The sequence below is a fragment of the Empidonax traillii genome, unplaced genomic scaffold, assembly GCF_003031625.1.
Source record: "Empidonax traillii isolate 1590-97213 ecotype Southwest subspecies unplaced genomic scaffold, ASM303162v1 scaffold472:size658359, whole genome shotgun sequence".
Classification (NCBI taxonomy): domain Eukaryota; kingdom Metazoa; phylum Chordata; class Aves; order Passeriformes; family Tyrannidae; genus Empidonax; species Empidonax traillii.
The window spans coordinates 475,532-498,591 of record NW_020955665.1 but is presented as its reverse complement, the minus strand read 5'-3'; the positions used below and the strand labels follow the sequence as shown (position 1 = coordinate 498,591).

Below are 23,060 nucleotides of genomic sequence, written 5' to 3'. Positions count from 1 at the left end.
ACTTCTACCTTCTCATCTTCCCTCTCTCCTGTTCTGAATTCCGTGTTCGGGATGCATTCGTTCTGTTCCTTGCCTCTGTTGTCACAAAATAACGAGCACTTTCCGAAGACAAATGTTCAGTCTAATGCTTCAAGATATTTTTATTAGAAAGGATTTAAACTTTACTGGGTTTTTGGCCACTGACACAGCACAGTTTTATGACGGTTGTCAGAATGAAATGAGATGAGGACTAACCCTTACACGAGGTTTTGCGGTGTGGACAAAACCTCCTCCTCTTTTGACACTGCTTATTAAAAGGCCAGACAGAATTTCAGTCTCTGCACTTGAAGGAACACAGAGCACCTAGTGAAATGGGAGAAAGTGTTTCTGGCTGCCTAAGATGCTGAGATCTGTGCTAATACCTTGGACTCGTAGGACCTTCGGATGAGTAAAAGCAAATTGAAGCATTTTGAGGTCTGCTCTGTAAGAAAAAGAAATTGTTTTAGTTGAAGAATAGTTTTCCAGGGCGCAACTCTTACTAGAGTTAACACCACCCATTTTTTTCCTGAAGCACATATTCTGAAACTTTACACTTTAGGTATTTGTCTCAGTTTGTCCTTGAGAGAAGAACAGTTGGGTGAACAGGTTATTGCAGCCTGTTTTACCTGGAAACTCTAATGCCCATGGACTTGGGGTTCAAGATTCAAAGTGACTGTGGAACAGTTGTTTTAACAGAGTTGGAGTTTTTGCTATGGGCAGTCAGATAGCTTTCTAAAAAACCCCATGTACATAGAGGAGATGTTTTCCTTCATGTGAAGGGGCTGTTAAATCTTATAAAACATCTACACCAGATAGTGATGAATATTCGAGGGAAAAAGAAAGCACCTGAACAAAGTTACGCTTGGGAATGGTTTGAACCAAGTACAGCAAAAAGGGCACAGAACCACACATTGCTGTATTCTCAGTCTGGATCATTATTGAGGTTCCCTGACTGAAACCAAATCTCTGGCTACTAAAAATGGAAAATACAGCATCCATGTCTCTTTCTTCTAGAAAGGTAAACAATATGCAGTCCAGATCCTTCATGTGTTCAACATTATTGAGCTGGAGGTCATGTAAATTTGGTCTGAATTTTCACTGTCATGGGCAATTTCTGGTTTCCAATAGGCACATTTTCAGAATACTTTAAAACCCATGGCTACATTTCAAAATGTTACTATATTCCTGTGTCTTAAACAACATAAATGCGAGTTTGTTGCTATTTTATGAAATCGGTCTATACAGAGGTCAGTTCTACTTATATGGATTGCTGAAGTGCTCAGGTCAGACATCATGTGAACTGATTATTAATGTTTTAAATGGCAATCATTAACACAGACTTGAATTATACTTGAAATGCTAATGCTTATCAAAAAGCATATTTAGGCACTGAGGTTAACTGCACCTGCTCTCTATATTAGTGTGACAAGATCCATATTGGTGAAGAATTAAAACTTATTAGAGCTCTGTAACTGTAAACTCTTGCAGTGTTTCTATTAGGTATGAATATAAATGCTCTTTGCTGCCAAAACGTTTCTAAAATAAATGTCGTTAAGTAGAAATTTCTCCCCAAATTTAGGTATGTGTCAGATGTTCATGCATCTTGCATTGATTATAATTCAGCCTTGAAATGAATACAGTGAATTTTAGAAAGTTGCCTGCATGAAAACTGTAATATATTCACCACTAAAATAGTACACCCCTGAGAGCTGGGCTCTTGAGCTGAATGACAAAGATTGTTATTATAGTCAGTAATCACACTGTCTGTAAATTTCCTAACACATTATGCGAAAGTCATGAAGTAGAAGATTTTTCCAATCCTTTCTCCTCCGTAGACACTCAAGGACAGGTTTTCTCCCGAATCCATCCCCTGTGGATAAACTCCAGCCCCTGCCAGTGGGTTCCCAGGGAGTGCAGAGACCAGCTTGGTCAGGGCCAGGAGCAGAGCACCGAGAGCTGCAGGGGGGCAGCACAAATACTGCAGTGCCAGGAGTCTTTGGGTGATATTCAGTGTCTGCTGAAGGCATTTCTGCTTCACCAACCCAGTCAGGTGCCCCCTGATTTACAGGAGGGCCGTGTGTTTCTGTTACAGGCAACACTTTGGTGTTTATTGCTTTGATGGCCATCCAGAAAATCCTTTCACAAGCATGGTGTGAATCCATATATTATGTATGTATCATGTTCAGTTCACCTTCCTTCAGACTGACAGACTGCCTTTTTTACCCCTCCTTTTTTTTTTTTTTTCCCCAACAACCCCTAAATACCCCTCTATAGATCCTGTTACAAGGCAAAAATCCTGGAATTGCTTGGGAATATACATTTTCCAAAACCAACATTGAAAACAAGACATCTGTCAGAAAACACAGCTACTCCTGGGTGACAGTGCAGTCTGAGTGCTCAGCTACCTGTGGTGGTGGTAGGTAACTTTCCAATTGCCAAGCCTCCTCTGTTTCAGTTTTTTTTTAAAGCATCTCAAACTCTTCAGCTGCCTTTACAGGGGTTGCACTGAACACCTGGTCCTAATTTTTTTACCTGACAATTTAGAACACAGATGAAGTACCTTTGTACTTTATAGTAAAAAAAAAAAAAAAATCTATGCCAGGCTCAATTGATGTCACTGTGACTCAGTCTTTTTTGTTTAGGTCAATCCATATCCGTATGATAATCTTGCTGTTGAAGTAATGTGGGAATTAAATATGTGCTTTGAAGTTGCAATTGGGGAACATTGAAGGATCCTGAATTGAAGTAAATTAGGTAAAATGAGGAAAATTTATTCTATCTGTGGAGAGCAACAGAAGTCTAAGATATTATCAAGACCTTCACTGAAAGTTGCACCAAATCTTCTCACTGTTTAATTACTAATATTTTAATGCTGCCAGGTCAAAGTCTGAAATTCCATATAAGCTAAGGATTTCTTATTGCCATGTTCCTCTTGCTTTGCACAGACAATCTATTTGTTTTTTCTACATCCTGGATGTTCTGTCAGTGAAAGTAATTTTGGGGTGTAATGAAAGCAGAAAACTGGAGTGTGGGAAGTCTTTAATGCCAAAGAACAGAACTGGGTAATGAAGGAAATGCCACATTGTTCTCCTGTATTGGCAAAATAGCCCATCAGGTGAAACTCAGGAATACCTTGCCACTGTGTTGTCAGACTTCACAGCATCCCAGTAAAGGGTTTATGGAAGAAAGACCCACCAGGAGCACTGCAGCCCTAAAATATGACAGCTGTATTTTCTTCCTTCCCTTTAAAAGGCTGCAGCATGGATATAAAGATGATGAAAACAACTGTGCTTCCAAGTTTGACTCACTGTGCCAAATGAACCATGTGTGAGGTGAATGATAGATCTCAGTTAAAAGATAAATCTAGAAAATCACTTCATCTCTTAAGGCATTTGCAGTCTTCTCTGTAACCTGTCCTGATGCTGACACTAGATTGAGTTTAGGTACAGGAACCTGCAGAATTCTGGGATCTGTAAAGATATCCTGTAAAAAATGTGCAGAATGTCTATTTGCAGTTTGCAAGTGCATGAGGAGGGCTCTAAACAAGCACTGCTAGTGTCTGCAGAGAATTAGGATTGAAGAATCATTAATTTTTGCTGGGGGAAGACTCTGCAAATTATGCTGCTTATAACTGAAATGTTTCATCTGACTTCAGTAGTACAGAGAAGGAAATCGCTGTTAAAGACATGTTGCTGGATAAACCCCTATTTTATACAGTACAAGTCAGTGGAATTGTACCAAGGATGAGCTTGGGCTTGTTTAATTAAAATCGTTCCCTACTGCTGTTTCTCTTACATTTTGAATAGATGTTTATTGCAGTGTAATTTTTTTTCTAATGCTTCCGCAGGACACATCACAGCAAAAGCAATTTGTTTGGAAGACCATCGTGTGCGAGTCAACATCTCCCTTTGTGGCCCAAGGATGAAGCCTTTGACTGAAACAAAACTATGCAACACCAATCCCTGCCCGGCGTAGTAAGTTCTCTGTGTTTTTTGTACCTGCTGGCTGTGCCTTGTGCCTGAGTGTGCCAGGCACATGGAATTGTTTCCCTGCAAGATGAACCCCTTTGTGTTGTGTAACGTGAACCAGGGATTGTTTAAAGATGTGAGTGGTGTGGCTGCTGCCCAAGGATAACAGTGTCGGTGTGTCTGATGTCTGAGCAAGGCCTGCTGAGCTCTTGTCACCGTGCTGGGGTGAGCGGTGTGACACGGAGCAAAGCCAGCTCGCTCACAGGCCTCTTCTGCCACCTTTCCTCATCTTGAATCACTAAGCCCATTTCCTGAGTAAAGTGCTACTCCCTGTGTGCAAGCCTGGCCCCCACGACTCACATTCCACATATTAGATTAGGTTAAAAGAGCCTTGTGAAGTGTAATTAGTGATTTGTGGGCAAAATGCCCCACGGAGTATTGTGATACCAAGAAGAGGGCTATCTAAACCAAACAAATTGTCAGCAATGCTCCTGGTGCCCACAGGAATAAATATGAAGGCATTGCCTATGTGAACAACCCTATTTTCTGAGAGAAAGGTGAGATGCAAAGGAAGACGCTGACATATAGATAAGCACTTAGAATCCAGCTGGTCTAAATCAATTTAAAAACCAAGGGAGTTGCACTGATTTATAGTAGCTGTAGTAGGGGTCCTTTTGAAAAAAAAAATGTTGTATGCTCATATAATTAAACACAGTATTATGTGGCTTAGAATATAAATAGGTAGATTGGGACATAAATGGCCATCTTTCTTCTGCTTTTTATTCACTTTTGGATTCCTGACTTTGCAACCTTTGCATTATTTCAATTTTATACCAAAGATCACAAAAGCTGTACTATGTCTCACAAGACATTTGGACTCCAGAACAGGAGATTTTCTAAAGTGATATGTTGAGAAAATTGAGAGTGTTTCAGTCAGGGGGAAAGAAATAAATCTGAAGATGCAGTGAAGCAGAAGAAGTGGAGGAAGGGTCTAGACCTGGTGTCATCTGCTGGTTTTCCTCTGCGGTGATAAAAGCAACGGGGCAGTAAAAGCAGTTGGCTAAATCCATACTTCATAAAATAACACATTTAATGAAGTTTAATAGAAAGCATTCCTCTTCTCCCCCAGTCCAGAAGAGGATGATGGGGCAAAGCAAAAAGATGCATATGTTCTGCAGTGACTTTGTTCTTATTTAAAAATCCATAGTTTGCAATATGTTGAACATACTAAAAAATAGTCCAGTAATAGTTTGGAATTTCCTGCAGAATTTAATGATTACAGCAGAGTACACAAAATCCAAATGGCAAATTATACACTCTGACCACAAAACGATAGAGATAAGGTTTAAATAATGGTAACATGTGACATGAGAGCCCCGTGTTCCTGCTTCAGCAGTTTCTTTACATTGCGTTTAGCCACATGATTTTCTCAATACCAGCCTTAAGTAATCTTTGTAGCCAAACACAGTTTTTTTCATATGCAACTTATCTTTTGCCAGAACTATTTTTATCCAATGAACGCAGCATCATGCCCACAGAAATGTATTGTCTGTGATGTCCTCAGGAGTGTTTTTAAGCTCTTTATGCCCACCTTCATTTTGATGTGGCATCACTGTAAAGCTCCACCCAAATCAGATTAACTTCTACTGACCACACACAAAATTTCCATTTCTATTAACCTGAGATCCTGATATACTTTGAACAGCCACTGATTTACCTGTCACTGAAAATGCTCAATATCCATTTTGACACACAGTGTAGTGTTTTCATGATGAAATTGCAGCTATTCTATAATTTGCTACTATAAAACACATTTAATGACTTTAACCCTGAAGAGAGTACAAAAAGAAAAGATGCAAAAGCCTCAAGCACCTCAAGGGAAAAACAGTTCAACTCACTAATTAAATATTCTTAAAATCCTTAGGATATATTGATGTGTGGAGGATCTACATGTAGGACCATGCCTTAAATTAACACATTGCCATTCAGCTGAGTGAAACTATGCCAGAATACCTCTGCTGAGGAATCTGCCCAGAAAGTCACAGCATGTAATATTTCCCATAAACCTGAGACTGCCAACAGGGGGAAAAAAAAAAAAAATTAATTAATAAATAGCATGGAGGAATGCTTAATAACCAGCAAATAAAGCAAACCCAAGTACAGCAGGCAGAACAGGCGAGGGAAGGAGGTGACCAACAGATGAGATACAAGTGTGTCAGTTTTGGGACATAAAAGAGGCTCCAGACTTGTAAAGGTCAGTGAGGAATAATGGTTGCATAAGAACAAAGGCTTATTAGTCTGAGTGGGACCAAACTACTGTCCCAACAGTGAGAACACAGAAAGGCACCAGCGCTGCACACTGTTGTTGTTGGAATTCAGAGCTGCCAAATCTGCTCATAATTATTTAGTTATTTGAGCTAATGAAAGATACTCTGGGATCACAGCCCAGATAATCTTGGAAAATGGCAGTTTACTAGAGGACATTAAAGTAGGTTTATTGCCCTCTCCTCTGTGAAGAAGGGAACCTTCTGGGCAGTTATGGGGAATAAACTCTTAAAGGGAACACTTCTGGTTGGTGTACCAGTCACCGTTGTCAGAAACATCAAGGCAAACTAATTAAAGTTGTAAAATGGATTAAAACTCTCTTCCCAGAAGTTTGTAGTGCAATGGTTCAAATATTTATAAATCAGACAAAAAGGAAACTTCTGATGTGTTCTGGAATTACATAACTACTGACTTTTCCCATTGATATTTCTTTGTCCTTAAATTAGTGCCTTTTATATTGCCTCTACTTTTGGCATTTACAGAAGTTGCTAGACTCTGAGAGCTGGGATTTCTTCTATTCCCAGAGGGATTTTTCAAAAATAGGCTTTTTATGCATTTTTCACAAATTAAAATTAGCTTTGCTTTCAGGCAGATGTGAACAGACAGGCAAGTGGGATGCTGTGCATCTTTCTCACAGGAAACAAAAAGCTTTCTTAGCCTTAAAACTGTATGTAAGCAGCTATTCCAGTGGTCACAGGACTGATGCTGTGAGAAACTGTGGGAGCAGGATAGGCCAAATGGTCAGAAGTAAATAATTAAAAATCTGTAAAACTTTTCTGAAATTCTCGGTTTAATTTCAGTGCTGGGTCTTAGAATAAGAGTTCTCAATGAGTAATGATTTAGTCATTCAGGATTTTCTCTGTTTCTTCGCTTCTGTTTTCCTATCTAGCTGTTATTTATGGCCTTACATTGGAAGCCTTCGAGGACAAAGACACTTGGTTGAATGTTTCCAAAGTGTTCCACAACGGCTGGGGACCCACTCAGGGCTTCAGGAATAGAAATACTGAGCAGTTCTTGGCATTTCAAAACTGAACTTACCCCAAACAACTGGCAGTAACTCCTCAGACTTTGTGTCACTTCAGGGACATGACGTGTAGCTGCAGCATGTCTGTGCCTCGAGCACAGATTTGCCCAACAGCTTGTGCTGGTTAAATTTCCTCTGTTTTATTTAGATACTGCATTGTCTGTCTGCCAGATTTATTAGTCTGAAGACATTTAAATCATATAGTCTTAGAATCATAGAATCCCAGAACGGTTTGGGTTGGAAGGGACCCCAAAGCTCATCTCATTCCACTCCCTGCCACGGGCAGGGACACCTTCCATCACACCAGGTTGTTCCAAGCCCCTTCCAACCTGGCCTTGGACACTTCCAGGGCTGGGGCAGCCACAGCTTCTCTGGCCAACCTATGCCAGGGCCTCCCCACCCTCACAGAGAAGAATTTCTTTGTCATATCCAATCTAAACCTTCCCGTCTTCAGCTCAAAGCCATTCTCCTTTGTCCTTATGCTTGTCCTTGTGAAAAGTCCCTCTCCATCTTTCCTGCAGGCCCCCTTCAGGCACTGTGAGGTCTCAATTAGGTCACCCCCGAGCCTTCTGGTTTCCAAGCTGAACAACCCCAACTCTTTCAGCCTTTCAGAGCCTTTTCAAATCCTCAGGACACTAGTGACAGGACTGCTGCTTTTAGCAAGGAGTTCTTTTTGGTGAATAGAGGCCAGTAGGGTTTGTCCGAAAAACCTTCATGTTTGTCACCCTGTCTGAGTGTATTTAAGCACAAACGTGGTAGGTACATGCTCAGCTAAACTGGCCTTTCTTCCCCTTCCATGCTAACTTTTCATTACATCAGCTTAGGTAAATCTTCCTCCTCCATCCTGTGTTCTGCGAGAGACAGAAAAAGTCATAACAACAAAGGGCACAACTTTCTAATAATCAAACCTGTCTCTTCAGCAGCTGCAGTGGCAAAAATGATCATCCTGTCAGTTCTTCAGAAAATATTTTTCTTTTCCTGTGTGAGAGAGAGGTTTTTAATAAACAGCATAGACAGGGTTAAAAAGGAATGGTGATTTGTTAACCAGACCCTTATATTTTCCAAACACTCCACCAGCCTCAACGGCAGCGTCTCTCTCAGTCCCCGCAGAATTCCAGATTCCAAGTCAGATTGATAGGCAAGCTGGTTCTAGTAGATGAGAACTGTAAATAAGCAATACTTGTTTTTCTAGTTGTGTGACTTATATTTTATCCCTAGCAAAATGTTCCATGCTTTGAAGGTAGATAATGTAACTGCAGCTCTCTGATTGCTTGAGCAGATATCAGTCCATCAGGAGATCGGCTGAGCAGGGTCCCTGAATAATTCACATTTGATAGGTGTCCCATGTGTATTGATTTTATAAAGCTAATTGCACTGCTGTGTTTCTAACATGCCTTTCCTCCTCTAAGCTGGTCAGCAGGTGAGTGGAGCACATGCAGCAAGTCCTGTGGAGGAGGGCAGCAAAGTCGCCTCATTCAGTGCGTCCAGAAAAGGGCTTTCCAAAGAGAGGAGGTGGTGGCCCATTCCCTGTGTCCTGTTAGCACCCCCCCACAGGTGCAGATGTGCAATACTCAGGACTGCCCACCAGAATGGAGCCCTGGCCCGTGGTCTCAGGTAATTCGGAGAAATTTTAGTCTGCTGGCATAATGAAAACATCGCAAAAAACTCTCCTCAAAAGGAGAAATAGAGCAAACTCTGTGGAGTTGGGTGTTTTGCAAGTGGCTTCATCCATGAAAAGAATATGGAAACCATGTATGTATAAACGTGTAGTCTATATATGCTTTGTAACCAGCCTTCAGCAGTGCTCAGACAGGAGGGCTTGCCAGAAGCAGACAGGTGGTGGTCTTTGAGGTACACACAAATAGATGGATAATTCTTTCTGGTTTCATAACTTAAGGCTCTGTGAATTCTTCAAGCCATTAAACCCTTCTGAGATTACTCCCCAAGCAATATTAAGTTCTCTCAGAGGTGACAGGCAGTCAAGGAATGAAGAAGTATTTGGGATCAGGGTTACACACACGTATATGGATTGTGGGTTGATAAATTTGTGATTTACACATTCACTAATCACTTCTGTACTTTTGCCACTGCTAGAGCAGCTACTCTACTTCCAGCACTGCTGCTGCAGATACTGCCACGAGGGGCATGAGGCCCATGGGCAGATTCTGTGTGCACACACCCTGCTTTACACACCTGACATTGGACCACTTGAGCTAAAAAACACACAGATGCTCACACAATACTCAGCTCTGCTCCACCTTTCACTGCAGTTGGTGCTGTTGGGAATGGTTAATGTAAGGATAAACAAAGTACTGAGAAATCTGGGATTTAAGGAAGAGCTGGCGGTGCACTTATATCAAAAGGAGCTACATTAATTTCATTTTTCCATCTTCATTTAGTGAGATTCGAGATGGATTTAAATTTATTGAAAAATTTATTACTTACGTGTTCTGTTCTTAGTACTGCTACTCTTGAGGTGTTCAAGAACACCTTGACCTCCCCATTCCCAGCTGAGAAGCACAGACTGCCTGTCCAGGGGAGTGCCCTGGAATGTACTGTGACAGATGAGTAACCACTCAGTAGTCCATTGAAACAGAGTTTTAACACTCCAAAAGGAAGTTCTTCCAGTGTATCTGAAGGAAACCTTCAGTGTGGCAGGAGATTATAAAAACCAGATTTTCGAACACATTCACACTTTCAGACTTTCCTCCTTTAAAATAAAGAAATAAGACAATTAAGAAAATCCACTTTCCTCTTCTTTAAGAAGTGTAAAATTCAAATTGAGATTTTTCGTTTACAAGTCCTGCTGAAATGTAGTGAACAGGCCTATTGAACAAGTTAGTAAAGGTCTTAAGATTCAGCTGAAGACTGATACATCACAAGCTCAAAGGAGTTAAGAGAAAAAGGTGCAAAATCATAGAATTACAAAATGGTTTGGGCTGGAAGGGACCTTAAAGGTCATCTCATTCCATCCCCCTGCCATGGGCAGGGACACCTTCTGTCACACCAGGTTGCTCCAAGCCCCGTCCAACCTGGCCTTGGACACTTTCAGGGCTGGGGCAGCCACAGCTTCTCTGGGCAACCTGTGCCAGGGCCTCCCCACCCTCACAGGGAAGAATTTCTTCCTAATATCTAATCTAAATGAAGCTTCTCTACACAAATCAGTGTAATTTTAAATGAAAAGACTTTTTTGTTTGTATGGGAAAGGATTAAAACCACAGATTTTCAACATGCAGGTATTTCTGTTACATCCTCCACACAACTGTGCTTTCATGAAATGTTTTAAAAACACTTGGAATTTGATACAAGTAGTAATTCTGCCTTGGAGCATGCCCCATAATTATTAGTAGAAAGAAGAACAATTAGGAGAGGATGCAAGAAAGTAGGAAGCTGGCAGCGTTATTTCAGGGCTGTTTATTTCTTCATTTCATCAGAAATGGTTCATTCAGGCATTTTATTGTATGCTCAGGCAGTGAAAGCTACAGAATGCCTGTTCCACTGAACCATGGTTCAGCAAAACTTATTTATTCACTGATGACTTGTCCTAAGATGCAGCTGGCAATTAAAACATCTTTGGTCAAGCTTCTTAACCATTGTCTGTATCAGATTCTGTCTTGTTGTGAGATTCACTTTGTGAAGGAGTTATGTATCGATTCCCTGGGTAGTTTTATCTGCCTCTGTCTCATCCCTCTAGGCCAAGGTGAGGACAAAATAACAAATAGCTGAGAGCATCTTGCCATGGGAGGTTAGGACCAGCTTTCAAATGTGCTGAGCAGGGAAAAAGCACTTTGGTCACAAAAGCATTTTACTCACAAGTCCAACTTACCTCATCTGTGGAAAAGAGATATTACTCTTATATTACTCATATCTGTTCTATACAGGGGCTGCGAGAGTTCACAGCTTACATTAAGAGAGCACTTAGAGCAATGTTTTAGAAGTGACATACAGATGTTACTGTCACTTAGTTACCAGTAGAATTTTAAGTTTGCTTATATACAATGGCAGCTACACAGCATGTTAGCCACGACTTTTATGCTCTGGTGTAAAATACAAATAATGCCAATTTTCATTTCCCCTACTTCAAATAAGTGTTTCTTTCCGTCACAGTGCTCCAAGACTTGTGGGAGAGGTCTTAAGAAACGGGATGTCTACTGCAAAAGTGCTGGTTCTCCCAAGGTGAAAATCTTGCCCGAAAGTACGTGCAGCAGAGACCACAGACCCGAATCCCAGCAGACCTGTGTGCTGGGACGCTGTCCCAAAAATGACCGGCTCCAGTGGGTGATTTCTTCCTGGAGTGAGGTAAAGTGGTGCAGTTACACGGCTCACTGCCTGCCTTTGCTGCTCTTGGACTCAGGGACACACACGAGCCATGGGGAGGACAGAAAGCTGAGCTGTCATTTGAAAATCAGGTGTTCCAGGCGAGCCACTACAAAACACAGATGTAGTTAGATGTACCCTGCTGTCTTTGTTATTCAGGACTTCCACTGACTTGGATTCGCATTTCACTTTTCACATTATGGAGCGTGGTCTTTGTGGGTTTAGTTCTGTGATGCTTTTATAATGCACACTTTGGGTTCCCTTGCAGATTCCCCTTTGTCTGCCCGTGTTTCTGTAGGTGTAAGAGGTGTGTTTTGCCTCTGCAGTGCTCAGCCTCCTGCGGCCCGGGCGTGCAAAGGCGAGAGCTCAAATGCGGCGAGAAAAGCATCCAGGGGAAACTGCTCACCTTCCCTCAGAGGAGATGCAGAAACATCAAGAAACCAAATGCCAAGCTGGAGGAACCTTGTAACAAGGGAGCCTGTCCATCACAGACATTGTATAACATGGTGTCTGGCTGGTATTCCTCACCCTGGCAGCAGGTAGGAACTGGAAGCTTTCTCACCTCTCTCCCTGTCCTGGCTATTGCTCTTTCAGCACTGTTTCATGTCTTGGTTGTAAGGAATTTGCAGAAGGACCGAGTCTCTCTGTTCAGTAGCTCAGGTCACATCCCCTGGTGCTGTTCCCTGCACAGCACTGCAGAACAACTCAACTTCAGTGTGACTGCTGCCTCCTGGGCAGTGCATGCCCTGGAAGGCAGGGGAGGTGTCAGTGCTGGGTTAGAGAGCACCACATTCCACCATATCCCACAGAGGGAACACTGGATGGAGTGGCACAAACAGCTGGTGGGTGTAAAATGCTGACGGCCGTGCCCCTGTGACCACGGCAGTGTGAGCCCAGGCTGCCGAAGTTAAAGCCAGCTCCAGCCTTACATTCTGCTGGAGCCAAAAGTCCAGTGGTACACTGGAGCCATCCCCAGTACTAACAGCTCCCAGGTGTCTCCTTGCACGTAGTCATTCCCCAAGGAAGGCCACACCACTCAGCCACTGAAACATGATGCAGCTGGTCCACATCCATCATGTACTTTGGTGCAGCTCATTTCTTTGTCCTGAAACTGAAGAATGTCACCTAAAAATGTTATTCATGCTTGAGAGGCACTACATTCCACACTCATTTTCCAACACTTTCTTCTCCATCTTCTCCAAAGTGCACTGTGGTTGAACTATTGCATATCTCTGTGCACAATGTATTTGAGCATCTGCACAGATTGCCTGGAATTCCCTAAATACTGTGATTAATTGTGGGATCAGTCTGTATTTGTTTCTACATTCTTGCAAACAAGCTTCTGTATTTCTGGAACTTATCTACTTCATGAGTCATATATCAATGAGACACACACTCATTTAATAATATTTACATGAAACAATGTATGCCTGACAATTGCAATCAGATGAAAACGATCACATTTATCTTAAAGACAACTTTTCATGAAACACATACAAGTAAAAGGCTTATTAATGTTAAAATACTCCATAGCTCTTCCTGCAAATGCATAGTGGTTTTCCCCAGATACTGCCATAATTATTGTTCCAATGGGAGTTTTACCTCTGTTCAGGCAGCAGGATTGGGCCCAGAGGCCCAGAGATCAAAAGAAATCAGAGCAGACAGTCAGGAACAGGTTTTCTAAAATGTTCAGTTTCTGTCTCAATGTCTAAGTAAGGAACCAGATTTTCAGCTGAGTCCTTAAATAACCAAAAGACACACAAGCCTCTGAAAAGTTGGTCCTGGTGGGGGTTACTGAACAGCAGCACATCCGATCCTGACTTTCCTTGCTTTGAAAGTCTCATCCAAAGACCTTGAAACTCCCCCTCTTTGGCTATCATGGGCTTCCAGAGTCTCTGCAGTGAGAGCTTTTCCTTTTCTCCTCAGTGCACGGTGACCTGTGGAGGGGGAGTGCAGACCCGGAGTGTGCAGTGCCTGCGCCAGGGGAGACCAGCGTCTGGGTGCCTGCCCCACCAGAAACCAGCTGTCCTGAGAGCTTGCAACACCAACTTCTGCCCAGTCCCCACAAAAAGAGGTAAAACTCAGTTCTACCTGCTGCAGCAGAGTTGGTTCCTTAGAATTCTGTAGCCAGCAAAACCCGCCTTTTCGTTACACTCACTGATCTGGCACCTTCCTTCATAAATGGTTTTTTCACAGGCTTCCAGATCGACTGTAACTCTGATACTGCAGCATCTCTCTTCTCAAAGTGAGCCCTCTGTGTCAGAGTATGACTGACACAGTAGATTTTAAAAGCATTATGTGAAATAGTTATGCTGTTTAGTTCTGAGCTGCACCTTTATACTCTCTTGAGTAACAGAAGCATCCTATGCTGGTACTGCTCTGTGATTAATAATAGCAACTTTGGAGCTAAGCAATAAGAATTTGCCATTTACTTTTAGTCTTTTGAAGTCAGACCAAGCTTCAGATGGCACCCAGGTGCTGGGACTCCAAAAATGTTTAGAACATCCTTCAGACATGCAATCAGGGAACACGAAATTAAGCTCTCTCCGTACTTGTATGTCTACTGTATCCCTCTCTACCTCTTCAGTGTGAGGAGCAGGGAATGATGGAAGGGGAATTCTCTCAGTACTACCACAGACAGAGAGTGGTGCTTTACCTTATCCCAGATATTTGGTTATAGGATGGTCACTCTTTGTGACTCCTTCCTAACTATGTGAAAAAAAAAAAAAAAATTATGGAGGTTCAGTTTTGTCCCACATAACACTGGTTATCTAGGTATGCTAAAGCACTTTAAACATTAGCTTTCAAAATACTGCACGTTAATTGACTTGTTACAATTTTAAAACTGGGAGCTGAAAGTAACCTCTATAAAACCCAAGCTGGATTGCAAAAGGAAGGTGGTAATGGAGTTGGGAGCAGAGGTCAAGCTCTGGCCCTGCATCTTGTAAACTGACATTAGCCAACCATCCCCAATGTCTGCCCCAATTCCTGGCATTCCCTGTGCACAGAAACCCTGTGAAACCCAGGGAGATCCTAACCAGTCTACTGCATCAGCTCAAGACATGCAGAGTATCAAACTGATCTATCAGGGGACCTTAATCCAAACAAGGATATAGAGATGAAATGGTCCTAAAAGGAATAAGTAAATAGTTCTGCTGTTTTTATCAGTAAATGTTCCTAACACTTCAAATTAACCTTTCTAAAAGGTTCTGCTGTACTTTGGAGTTCCTGTATAACTCCCTTTTCTGTTACATAGCAAGGACTTTTCTTTCACCCCTGTTTTCCCCTGCTATATTTCATGTTTGAAGTACTGTCTGTTATTAATTTTGGCCTTGGCCTGTTTCTCTCTCTCCTCACATCTGCAGGAGCCCTTTCCCCTTTATTATACCTGGGTCGTCAGGCTCTAGAGATCAATTATCTCCTCACTGCTCTCTAACTTTCTGTCTAAACCAGCAGAAAGAGAGGAAACCAGCTGTGCTGGAATCACATTGAAGCAAATCAGTCTCTATTATCAGCCATGCAGCTCCAGCTCAGTGATCACAGGCAAGAAATTAATGTTTCAGGGAGAGTTTGCACTTTCCTGGACAAACCAGGTCATTTCCACCCCTCTGCTAAATGCAGTGAGGGTCACTGTGACTCCTAGTAAATCCAAGGGCTTAAATGAATGAAAATCTGAACAACATATAAATACTGGGGTAAATAGAAATAAGGGACTGACAGCCTGATCCCCATCCACTGAATTTTGTGGGACTCTTTGTGTTCCTTCCAGCAGTCCTTGGATTAGGTCCCAAGTGTAAAGTTTCCAGCCATACCTCTGTAATATTAACACTGCCCTCCGATCTTCAAAGTGGGCATAAAGATTTATTAATGTTGCCTCCTCCTCATACTTTTTTTTCTTTTAAAGAGCAATTTGTAATTTTTTAAAAATTCACCCTTTCGTGGCAGGAGAGCTTCTCCTGTCTTACTCAGAACAGCTTTCCCTCCTCTCTGTGGTGTGTGCTTTTCATCTCTTGTCTGCTTTGGTTCCTCCCAAATTCTGTCTGGTGGCAGCAGGGGAAGGAACGGGAAGGCTGATGCTGAACTCCAGCTGCATCCCTCCTGACACTCCCTGGGGAATGGAAAGGCAGTGCTGTGGAGTGGGAAGGCTGCAGTTCAGTACTGAGCTCCCCACTTCCTGGACAAGTGTTTGTTCAAGAAAAGTGTTTTCTTTCCCTACCATTAGAATTTACAGACAGGCTTATGTTTTTGAAAGCTGAGAAAAAATGGCATATTAAAAAAAGGAAAAAAAAAATTTGTTTTCTAATTAATTCAGACAAATTTGAGAGTGATAAAAGGCATAAACAAAAAAAAATCACCTTTGCCACGATATAAAAGGAAATTTTAAAAAAAAGCAGTGTTGATTAATCCAAAGAAGTTCATATAAAGAGATGAAGATGACTTCTGGCCCATGAAGAAGTTGTCTGGGCCATGTGAGGGAGCATTTATCTGCTGTGACTCAGCTTAGCTGATCTGAAAATGCAGATAGTGGTGGCTAGATTTTTCTTCAGTCTCCTTGTAAATTCCCTTTATTGACCATGTAAACAGTAGTTCTGAGGGTTGAATGAAATCTTTTCCTGTGCTCACAGGAGATTTCAGTTTAGCCATAAATTTTGCTGAACCTCATTGAGTCCTACTGGTCTCTCAGACACGGTGAATTTGTTTATAAATCATCCATTGGATCATCACTCTGCTCATTTAAAGAAACATAAAGCATCCTCTACAAAACTGGAGAGAGGAGCAGCTATGAAATATTTTTAAAGCAGCAGAGCAGAAATCGAAGAGAAATAAGACCTTAATTGAAAAATACAATTTACCTGTACTTGTAATTAAAGGCTTTTAGAACTAAACGCTGTCAGCCTGTCTCCTTTCTCACTGCACTTAATTAAGATTTCACCAACGTGGCGCAGTCAAAGTCCTAAAAGCCTGATTCATGGCACCAAACTGAAGTGTCTGAGAGAGAGATTTCTGAGGTTCCCTGCAGAGTGGAACAGAGGGGAAGAAGTGCCTCTGGAAAGTGCTGGGACACAGCAGAGCACTTTGTGCACACGTGTGCTCAGAGCAGGGCCCAGGCATTCCCATTTCCATGTGTCTGTGTGGACACTCACAATCCGAGCTGACACTACTTGGAGGTGCAGGTAAACTCCATGTGATGATGGTGGCACGAAGCAGTTGGCATCAAGTGTGGGGCAGGCTGATAAGTACAAGTGCCTGGCTTTAGAACAACATTTGTAATCAGAGATGTAAACATAGCTAAGTTTTTCTGTGCTCTGATGTGGAACTTCCTTCTGTTTTCCTGAACTTCAGAGTGTGCTCTGAATTTTTTAATTCATTCAGCTTCTGGACCCTCCTATGATATTAGCTCTATCTCTATAAATTAATAACTTTGATCTCTTAACAAATTAAAAAAAGAAACTAGTATTTTTGAGATGAAAGCTCACTCATGTTTCCTTTCCTTTGAATTGAGTCACCCATCATGTTTTTAATATTTACAATTGCATACAAATGTGTGGAAAGATTGCCTGACTTGCAGGCTTGCTAAAAACACAGTTTTACCATATTGCTTGGATTTCTTTCCTTCAGATGATCCTTCTTGTGTGGATTTCTTCACTTGGTGTCATCTGGTGCCCCAGCATGGTGTCTGTAACCACAAATTTTATGGCAAGCAGTGTTGTAAATCATGCACGAAGAAGAACTGATAGCAGCGCGTTATCTGAACCCTTCAGTGACAGGATTCTCTTCTTCAATTTATGCTGGAATTATCTCTACTTTGAGGCAAGACATGGTGCCACATAAACCACTGATGGAAGAGACATTTTTTTTTTTTCTAAGGGAATGTCTGAGGTACAGTAATTGTTGGATATGTGTTGAAAAAGGAATGTTTCTTTTTTGTTTTCTTCATTTGCTGACCTCACTGAAGCACAGGGTACTATGGATCACTTGAACACTGAGACTCGAGGGGAAGTTCTTCTTTCTTTAAAAGTGTCATTTTGCACTGTCACATGTTACAGAGGAAGAAATTAAGGCAAGGAAGCCTTTTCTGGCTAATTTACCAGAATGCAAAGCAAAAAAAGAGGTGGGGAGCTGGAGGAGGAAGGCGACAGCGTGGCAGCTGGACAGATCACACTGTCAAAAGTGTTTCCTTTCATAATTTTTTTTATGATACCGTTGTTCCCAGGGTGAGGAAGCTGTTTGCTGCCACAGAGAGACATTCCACTGGCTGTTGGCTGGAGAACACAGTGTCACACGTGTGACCACCAGAAGTAAATAGTGCACTACAAAGATTTATGGTGCTTCTCTATCAGACTTGCTGCTGGAAAAGCAAGTTTTGCATTGTGCTAATGTTTTTATTGTTTTGAAGAATTCATTTTCTGCTTTGTGTAGAAACTCAGAGGTGGTTAACTAGTAACTTGAAATGTATTCCTAGAAATACTCAGCGTTAGAATATTTGGACTTTTAATATTGCTGTGCTACAAATGAAATAGGATTTCATGTTTCAACTAACTCAAGGAACTCAGATTTATTGAGCTCAATGGTTATGTTTTCAACTTTCTAAGCTCATTAGATATGTAATTTTAAAATTTAAACTTGATATTTTAAAGTAGTTTTGTTTCAGAAGCTAGATTGTTTGAATGCCAAGATACTGAAGAATGTCTTCCTTTTAGTCTCAAATCTCTGCAAATTTTGATTCATCCATTACCCAAAGGAAATAACAAGTATATTACAGACCATTAATTCATACTGAACTTCTCTGAACAGTTATTTATTCACACAGGTTATATGGGAAGAGAGCTTGAAAAAGATAAGTGGATTATTTACTCGAACCAAATAAAAGTCAGTTCTATTTTTATACACTCTCCTAATACTTGTATTTAGTTCAGAATCCACCAGCAAACAAAAGAATTGTAAACATAAGGATGTTTGTAACCGTTCAGTATCGAGGTGCTCGGTGACACGATCAAATGGTGCAGTTCAAAAGGTTTCTGGATTGAAAAAATCCCCAACCTATTTGCCAAACCCATCTGAGACAGAGCTGTGTCCTACTGTAATTTTCTGGGGAGTGCCTATGAGGGACGTATTTATCTAATTCCACCCAATCCCACAACTTTGTTTGATGAATGTAGTTCAGTTTGACTGGTTTTTTAAAGTATGGTTTCAGCATAAGATTAGCCAGCTCAGCACTAATGCCAGACAGTGGTCACTTAAAATTAGCAGTTCCCTCTGCAACAATTTAAATTAAAAACATGTATTCTGTGATACTCTATGAAATGATGATTGGAAACATATCTCAGCCTACACCGCTCTGTCTTGATATTGGACATTGTGTAATTATAACTTTTTTTTCTAGGAAAACTACAAGGTTGTTTTTGTTTTGTTTTTATAATTGTGTCCTTTTTATTATTTTATGTAAAATAATTAATTTATTAATGCATAGCTTTTCCTTTATATTTCTTTGCTCACTTCCTTAAGTGACAACTGAGGAAAGAAAATGGTAGTGTCACAAAGTATGAATTATGGTGTAAAAAAGGCAAAAAAACTATAAGTGTAATATTTAATTATTTTATAAGCTTTGTAATAAAATACTCTAACTGTTTCATTATATTTGGAATTGTAAAATTCATGAATAAAATATGGAGGTTATAAGTAAATATCAAGTAATATAAGTGCTGTATGCCTTCCCTTGCATCTGTGTTGATTGTCCCATAGTGGGTTTAAGGGAGATCATTATCCTGTTATCTCCTGCTACGTAATTGGCAAAGGTCTGTGACTCTGAGCTGGTTCTGTGGAGGGGCAGAGCTGCCCACAAGAAAAGTCTGTCCTCTGGGGAGTGGCCTTTTAGGCACCGTGGCTCAGTGTGACCTCCCTGCCCAGCCACGGCCCTGCCATTCAGGTCTGGGGTGGGTTAATTTTGGGGGGGAACCCGCAGAACAGTGGATCTGAGTGTTAACAAGCCATGATGATGAATGGGATGGAGGTCACTCCTTTCAGGCACTCAAAGTCAGGCTGTATGTGCTGAGGTCATGTGAAACTTCTCTGCTTTTGAAGGTCCCATTATCCTGGCTGGTGAGGAATGCACGGCTCGTTATTCAGGGAGTGAATATCTTGGAGTTGCCTTTTAAGAGCAGAAGGTGTTTCTCATTTGAACGCCTGCCCTGCCACTGAAACAGCTGAAATGTGCCCTTTTCAGGCCCAAAATGGCGAAATGGACAAAACTTCATGGGTTTGTTTTCATAAAAACACAAAAGCTAAACCAGACAAAAATAAAGCTGCCCCTCTGTGTGCAAGACAGACCTGACCCACCTCTCCTCTCACCAAAGACAGTGGAAAGTTGTGAATCCCTGAACCAGCAGGATTCTTCCCCGTGTGTGTTTTATCTGCAAGGTGGTTTGCAAGATAAGGAGCCTCACTCAACACAGCATTAGGTTTTACAGCCTCTCCCATCCGCCTGGGGATACTTTATTTTTCCAAAAATGACTCGTCTGAGAAGTTTCCAAGCCAATCCCTAAAAGGGACTATATCAATTCACTGGATCATTTCAGATATAGCCTCCAACATATATTTGCTGCTTTTCCCTTCATTCACAATCACTCAGTGCTCTCACAACAGCCAGCTATACAGAGGGTTGTTGATAGGAAATACTGAACATGCCTCTGACTCACAGTACAACCCAGTAGGCGATAATAAGCAATAGATCAGTCTGCTCCTGAAGGACTCCCAGCAAGAGCTCTTTGGAACAGGATTTAGACTAGTGATTTAAATAATTAATATGCCCACACAAGAATTCAGACTCCATAAACTGCTTAAGTGTTCTGGGCTAGAATTTTGGAATTAAAATGAACCGACGGTTGTCAGTGAATTACAGTGTTGGAGAGGGATGTTGAAAGAGGAAATATTGCATAAAGATGTGCTATTGTGTGCTTGGATCACCCCCAAGTCCACAACTGTTTTATTGCTGAGCCCTTACAACGGTATTTGGTATACAAAGCTTGGCAGTTTTCTAGAAGTATATTGCTGCAAGGCTCACTTTGTAAATCAGAATGGGGTCTTTTCACAAAGGAGCAGCTCCATTTCCTGTAGTCAGATTTCATCACTCAGGTAAAGGATGCATCTGCCTAAAACTCAAACAGATATTTAATGAATAGCTTGATTGTGTAAATCAAACTCGACTCTCTCGGATGCCCAGAAGACATGAAATGCTGGAGACAGATGAATGTTTCGCTGCATGTGGTTTTATGGTAACATGATCCATAGCCCGTATTTCCTTTATTTTTCAGCAAATCCTAGTCAAAAGCATCAAGAAAATAAATTAAGGTTATTATTTCCATTGTAATTGAAGCGCAGCCCTACTGAGTCACTGGGATCCCATTGTGTGCAGCACTGTGTGCACGTGTTGTGAGGAGCTCACAGTCCCGAGTGTGCAACAAGAAACTACAGGAAAAGAACATGTTGTTATCAGGGAGCTCGTCGTGATTAGGAGGGAAAGTGCTGCTGGTGGCTCACTGTCTGGACACTGCAGAACGTCTCAAAGGCAGCTTCATGCAGATAAGATCTGGAATAGCAGTACTGAGGAACTTTAAAAAGCAGATGCTGAGCATTGCTGAGAGTACAGCAGAAATAAGGTGTGTTCAGTGCTGAGTCCTAAAAGACAGTGACTGTCCCCAGGGGAAAGCAATGCCAGTAACTGGGAACTACAGAGATGGGAGGGTTTGGCAAAGCCTTCTTTCCATCAAAAAAAATCCTGAAATAGGGAGGTGCAGCTTCTAGAAGATGCTTTAAATCCCTCCCCGGGCACTACTGTATGAACATCAGCCAAATCAAGCTAACCTTCCTGCCTACTTGCTGTGCACCACTATTGTAGATATTCTTCATCCCCTCTTCTTCAGAACAAACCCAGGTTCAGGCTGGGCTGGAACATGTCCTTGGATGTCTGTCAGACTCTGAACACGAGCACAGTGTGGAACTGATCCCCAGCCTTGCCCTGCAGAGGGCAGAGATGCAGGTGGTCATTTACAGCATCTGTCTCACAATGCCCATGGGAAGCCACAGCCTCTACCCTAAGGAGAGGCATCAGAATCATCCTTTGGCCTAAGAGCTTGTCTTCTGACAGCCAACACACACCAGGCAGGGCTGAGGGAAGGGATGTAAACATTTTCCATGAGAGACACCAGGGCAGAAAGAGCCTGAATGTCCCAGTGGGGCTGAACTAGGGACAAACCCTGAATATCTCAATCCACAATGCAATGTAGTAACACCAAAACCAGTTTTTCCTATGCTCCCTGAAGAAAAACATCTATTACAGGACCTATACTTCAAACTGCTAAATATTTTATGTCCTTTCTTTCCAATAATAAGAATTATTCAGTCATGAGCACAATCTGTATTACTTTCTGGATTCTGCCAACAGAGGCAGGAACCTTCAGCTAAGCACCAACAACCATGCTTACTTTCTAATCATTAAATCAAGCTATTGTCCCCATACACTTGAGCCTGAACACTGCAGTGTGCCTACTGCAACTTAGGACAGGTCTTTAGTATCCCTTAGGTGACTTGAGCTGCCAAGCGTTAATTTATTATGTTCTGTTGTGATAATGTTCGCTAATCCTTTCGTAATAACACAGGGGAGCTGACACAAAAGCTCATTCAAAAAGAATTTGAAAGGGTTTATAAGGGAAATGTTTACTCATGAAGGTCTTATCTATGGGGGAGCAAACAGATCTAGGAGAAAAGCACACACAAGAACTTCCTCTTTGGGTTCTTCACCTTCCCAAATCACCTCAACATCTGAATTTGGTCTGTCTGATAGGAGAAAGTGGAGGTATTTTCCCCAAAGCAGGAATGCCCTGCCAACACTCTGCTTCCATGGAAATAATGGCCCTGACATTTCCATGTTGTATGTTCAACATAACTGTTGAGCAAGGAAAAAGTAGTGGAGGTCTCTATTTCCTCAAAATTCATCACCAAAAAATGACTTGTATAAGCTACTAAACAAAGTATTTTGTAGTTTTCATTTTGTGGGCTTTTGGTAGCTGAAATATAACTTCTGGTGGAAAATGACAAAATAAGTGTTCTATATATATTTTTAATATCCAAACAGATCATTTCACTGGTTTTGTTTTCCCCCAAAATGACATAAACAGAAAAACACAGCAGAAAGTGCTCATAGATTATTCATGTATCAATGATATGCCACTTATTTATCCACAGGAGCTAAGATTCAATATACAAATCATTATTTTACCCTCCACAAAAAGATACCATGCTTTCAAGTCCATTAAAGGAATTTTGACTTTCAAAGACTTTAAATGGAGAGCATCCTTCATTGATAGATAATATTTTGTCTGATCAGAACATTTCTCTTCTAGAGAGAGATA

At 41.4% G+C, this 23,060-nt stretch overlaps 1 protein-coding gene and 1 long non-coding RNA gene across 7 annotated transcripts in view; one reads left to right on the top strand and one right to left on the bottom strand.

The window, feature by feature from the left end:
• The window catches only part of ADAMTS18 (ADAM metallopeptidase with thrombospondin type 1 motif 18), a 76,482-nt gene extending 57,145 nt beyond the window's left edge, over window positions 1-19,337 (top strand). For all 5 annotated transcript variants that reach the window (XM_027895837.1, XM_027895838.1, XM_027895841.1 and 2 more), the window contains 7 exons: window positions 2,293-2,434; window positions 3,866-3,992; window positions 8,745-8,949; window positions 11,443-11,634; window positions 11,979-12,191; window positions 13,579-13,726; window positions 17,272-19,337. In XM_027895837.1, the coding sequence (XP_027751638.1) occupies window positions 2,293-2,434; window positions 3,866-3,992; window positions 8,745-8,949; window positions 11,443-11,634; window positions 11,979-12,191; window positions 13,579-13,726; window positions 17,272-17,387 (1,143 nt within the window). In that variant the 3' untranslated portion in view covers window positions 17,388-19,337. The remainder of the gene's footprint in view (window positions 1-2,292; window positions 2,435-3,865; window positions 3,993-8,744; window positions 8,950-11,442; window positions 11,635-11,978; window positions 12,192-13,578; window positions 13,727-17,271) is intronic.
• Window positions 17,241-23,060, bottom strand: part of LOC114063523 — a 38,496-nt gene continuing 32,676 nt past the window's right edge. For both annotated transcript variants that reach the window (XR_003572570.1, XR_003572571.1), the window contains exon 3: window positions 17,241-17,329. This is a non-coding gene — a long non-coding RNA (uncharacterized LOC114063523). The remainder of the gene's footprint in view (window positions 17,330-23,060) is intronic.